A 5,067-nucleotide genomic window follows, 5' to 3' on the forward strand; every position below is an offset into this window, starting at 1 on the left:
CTATATATCTTTACTGTAATGGGGCCGCAGTGGCCGAGTGGTTAAGGTGTCCCGACACTTTATCACTAGCCCTCCACCTCTGGGCTACGAGTTCGAAACCTACGTGGGGCAGTTGCCAGGTACTGACCGTAAGCCAGTGGTTTTTCTCCGGGTACTCCAGCTTTCCTCCACCTTCAAAACCCAATTTTTTTTATTGCACGAATGAAGAGCGATTTGAGTCATAGCCTCTGCAAGACTCCTGTGTTATGTTTATCGATAGCTTCACAACAATCCAAAGATGTAATTTTCATACAAATAATCATGAAGGATTTGAAATCGCGATTGACCCTCCTCATTTATTAACGTGAAGATTAATTCCGAGCGAAATATAAGTGATTTACAGTACAGTACATTTTCAATGTATAATATTTATATTGAAGATATAAGTAAGATCTGGACTGGGCTGAACACAGGTGGTGAAGTCACTCAAATAGTTACAGAAGCTAAGCTGGTTAGATAAGTTTAGCTGGTTAGATAAGTTTAGCTGGTTAGAGGAGTTTAAAGCTGGTTAGATAAGTTTAGCTGGTTAGAGGAGTTAAATTGGTTAGAGGAGTTAAGTTGGTTTGAGGAGTTAAGCTGGTTAAAGAAGTGAAGCTCAATTGGTTAGAGAAGTAAAGCTCAAATGGTCAGAGAAGTTAAGTTGGTTAGAGAAGTTAAGTTGGTTAGAGAAGTTAAGCGCAAATGGTCAGAGAAGTTAAGTTGGTTAGAGAAGTTAAGTGCAAATGGTAAGGGGTGGAGTTATTATGTCAAGCGTGTACAATACAGAAAACTAGTCTTGTACAACTTTGATGAGTTTAAGATCATCCAAATAAGTACTATCCATCTGATCCCTTTAGCTCTCCTAGACATACTTATATCTCTCTTCTGCCCAGATTCTACCCATAGCAGAAAACATGATGCCTATTTCAATCTTGCTGTTTAATTGAAACTGAATATGATGTCTTCATTTTTCAACCATCTGTCTATTCACTTACAAATTATGGTGTATATTGAATCAGAAAGCTGCACCCTTCCTAAATGGGGCCTCTGCTCTCTGATGTGATATCTGGCACAGATTTATACTACGGAGGTTTTACTCTGAGGTGTGCAACACCACGCTGCTAAACTCTCCATTAACAGTCAGAGATCAACCATTATAGCTGCTCTACCACATAACTCCCCAACAACACAGCTCGCACAGGAAGTACAAGTCTACAAGCTCGCACAGGAAGTATCTAGTCTACAAGCTCGCACAGGAAGTATATAGTCTACAAGCTCGCACAGGAAGTATAAAGTCTACAAGCTCTCACAGGAAGTACAAAGTCTACAAGCTCGCACAGGCAGTACAAAGTCTACAAGCTCGCACAGGAAGTAAAAGGTCTACAAGCTCTCCCAGGAAGTACAAAGTCTACAAGCTCACACCAGAAGTCAAAGCTTGTACTCGCTCTCACAGGAAGTCACAGCGTACTAGCTCTCACAGGAAGTCACAGCTTGTACTAGCTCTCACAGGAAGTCACAGCGTACTAGCTCTCACAGGAAGTCACAGTGTACCAGCTCTTACAGGAAGGCACAGTGTACTAGCTCTCACAGGAAGTCACAGTGTACCAGCTCTCACAGGAAGTCACAGTTTACTAGCTCTCACAGGAAGTCACAGTGTACCAGCTCTCGCAGGAAGTCACAGCGTACTAGCTCTCACAGGAAGTCAGAGTGTACCAGCTTTCACAGGAAGTCACAGTGTACTAGCTCTCACAGGAAGTTACTGCTTGTACTAGCTCTCACAGGAAGTCACAGTGTACCAGCTCTCGGAGGAAGTCACAGCGTACTAGCTCTCACAGGAAGTCACAGTGTACAAGCTTTCACAGGAAGTCACAGTGTACTAGCTCTCACAGGAATTTACTGCTTATACTAGCTCTCACAGGAAGTCACAGAGTACCAGCTCTTACAGGAAGTCACAGTGTACCAGCTCTCACAGGAAGTCAGTGTACTAGCTCTCACAGGAAGTTACTGCTTGTACTAGCTCTCACAGGAAGTCACAGTGTACCAGCTCTTACAGGAAGTCACAGTGTACCAGCTCTCGAAGGAAGTCACAGTGTACCAGCTCTCACAGGAAGTCACAGTGTACCAGCTCTCACAGGAAGTCACAGTTTACTAGCTCTCACAGGAAGTCAGTGTACCAGATCTCGCAGGATGTCACAGTGTACCAGTTTTCACAGGAAGTCACAGTGTACTAGCTCTATCAGGAAGTTACTGCTTGTACTAGTTCTCACAAGACGTCACAGTGTACCAGCTCTCACAGGAAGTCACAGTGTACCAGCTCTCACAGGAAGTCACAGTGTACCAGCTCTCACAGGAAGTCACAGTGTACTAGCTCTCACAGGAAGTCACAGTGTACTAGCTCTCACAGGAAGTCACAGTGTACCAGCTCTAGAAGGAAGTCACAGTGTACCAGCTCTCACAGGAAGTCACAGTTTACTAGCTCTCACAGGAAGTCACAGTGTACCAGCTCTCGCAGGAAGTCACAGCGTACTAGCTCTCACAGGAAGTCACAGTGTACCAGCTTTCACAGGAAGTCACAGTGTACTAGCTCTCACAGGAATTTACTGCTTATACTAGCTCTCACAGGAAGTCACAGAGTACCAGCTCTTACAGGAAGTCACAGTGTACCAGCTCTCACAGGAAGTCACAGTGTACTAGCTCTCACAGGAAGTTACTGCTTGTACTAGCTCTCACAGGAAGTCACAGTGTACCAGCTCTTACAGGAAGTCACAGTGTACCAGCTCTCGAAGGAAGTCACAGTGTACCAGCTCTCACAGGAAGTCACAGTGTACCAGCTCTCACAGGAAGTCACAGTTTACTAGCTCTCACAGGAAGTCACAGTGTACCAGATCTTGCAGGATGTCACAGTGTACCAGCTTTCACAGGAAGTCACAGTGTACTAGCTCTATCAGGAAGTTACTGCTTGTACTAGTTCTCACAGGAAGTCACAGTGTACCAGCTCTCACAGGAAGTCACAGTGTACCAGCTCTCACAGGAAGTCACAGTGTACTAGCTCTCACAGGAAGTCACAGTGTACTAGCTCTCACAGGAAGTCACAGTGTACCAGCTCTAGAAGGAAGTCACAGTGTACCAGCTCTCACAGGAAGTCACAGTGTACTAGCTCTCACAGGAAGTCACATTGTACTACCACATGTAGCTCTCATAGGAAGTCAATATTAACTAGCTCTCATAGGAGGTCATAATGTATAGGTATTATAACTCTGACAGAAACTCAGCTATACCAGTCAGTTCTCACAGGAAGTCAGGGTGCACTATTGCTTTCAATCACAAAAAGTGAGTGTTCTAAATATCAGAAGAAACCACAGCCTATTGGCTCTCACATGACTATCTCAGTGTACTAGCTCTCACAGGAAGTCTCATTGTACAAGTTCTCACGGGGAGTCATAGCTTGTACTAGCTCTCACAGGAAGTCATAGCTTGTACTAGTTCTCACAGGAAGTCATAGCTTGTACTAGTTCTCACAGGAAGTCATAGCTTGTACTAGTTCTCACAGGAAGTCATAGCTTGTACTAGCTCTCACAGGAAGTCACAGCTTGTACCAGCTCTCACAGGAAGTCACAGCTTTTACTAGCTCTCACATGAAGTCACATTCTACCAGCTCTCACAGGAAGGCACAGTGTACTAGCTCTCACAGGAAGTCACAGTGTACCAGCTCTCACAGGAAGTCACAGTTTACTAGCTCTCACAGGAAGTCACAGTGTACCAGCTCTCACAGGAAGTCACAGTGTACTAGCTCTCACAGGAAGTCACAGCTTGTACCAGCTCTCACAGGAAGTCACAGCTTTTACTAGCTCTCACAGGAAGTCACATTCTGCCAGCTCTCACAGGAAGTCACAGTGTACTAGCTCTCACAGGAAGTCACATTGTACTAGCTCTCACAGGAAGTCACAGCATACGAGCTCTCACAGGAAGTCACAGCTTTTACCAGCTCTCACAGCAAGTTACATTCTACCAAATCTCAAAGGAAGTCACAGTGTACCAGCTCTCACAGGAAGTCGCATTCTACCAACTCTCACAGGAAGTCACAGTGTACTAGCTCTCACAGGAAATAGCAATGTATAAGGTCTCACAGGAAGTCAAAAAACACAAGTTGATAAACTCATGCACATTTCTTAGAGCTTTCAATTAGCTTACTGTATCATTTCAAGCAATTTTCTATGTTAATACAAGTAGAAATATATGATATGATAAAACAATGAAAATAAAATTATTCATAAAGATAAACCAAAATGCTTAAATAGTAAAAATTGTTTCAAAAAACTTATGGCAAAAAGAAAGATAGATGATAACAATGAAGTAAGGGTTACTGGTATTTAGCCAGAGTCTATCCCTTCAGGTAGATACCTCCTCCACACAGGTATATACTGTCAGCATGGGGCGGTGGTCAGTCTAACCCTTTAGGTAGATATCTCCTCCACACAGGTATATACTGTCAGTATGGGGTGGTGGTGAGTCTACCCTTTTAGGTAGATATCTCCTCCACACAGGTATATACTGTCAGTATGGGGTGGTGGTGAGTCTACCCTTTTAGGTAGATATCTCCTCCACACAGGTATATACTGTCAGCATGGGGCGGTGGTCAGTCTAACCCTTTAGGTAGATACCTCCTCCACACAGGTATATACTGTCAGTATGGGGTGGTGGTCAATCTACCCCTTTAGGTAGATATCTCCTCCACACAGGTATATACTGTCAGTATGGGGTGGTGGTGAGTCTACCCTTTTAGGTAGATATCTCCTCCACACAGGTATATACTGTCAGTATGGGGTGGTGGTCAATCTACCCCTTTAGGTAGATACCTCCTCCACACAGGTATATACTGTCAGTATGGGGTGGTGGTGAGTCTACCCTTTTAGGTAGATATCTCCTCCACACAGGTATATACTGTCAGTATGGGGTGGTGGTCAGTCTAACCCTTTAGGTAGATATCTCCTCCACACAGGTATATACTGTCAGTATGGGGTGGTGGTCAATCTACCCCTTTAGGTAGAT

General features: G+C 44.3%; 1 protein-coding gene across 1 annotated transcript; it reads left to right on the forward strand.

Annotated features, from left to right (window-relative positions):
• Window positions 1–2,913: 2,913 nt before the first annotated feature.
• LOC117342127 lies at window positions 2,914–4,137 on the forward strand. Its single transcript, XM_033904140.1, has 2 exons — window positions 2,914–3,223; window positions 3,674–4,137. The coding sequence occupies exons 1-2, from the start codon at window positions 2,914–2,916 to the stop codon at window positions 4,135–4,137; spliced, it is 774 nt and encodes a 257-aa protein (XP_033760031.1).
• Window positions 4,138–5,067: the final 930 nt, after the last annotated feature.

This window comes from Pecten maximus, chromosome 2, assembly GCF_902652985.1.
Source record: "Pecten maximus chromosome 2, xPecMax1.1, whole genome shotgun sequence".
NCBI lineage: Eukaryota > Metazoa > Mollusca > Bivalvia > Pectinida > Pectinidae > Pecten > Pecten maximus.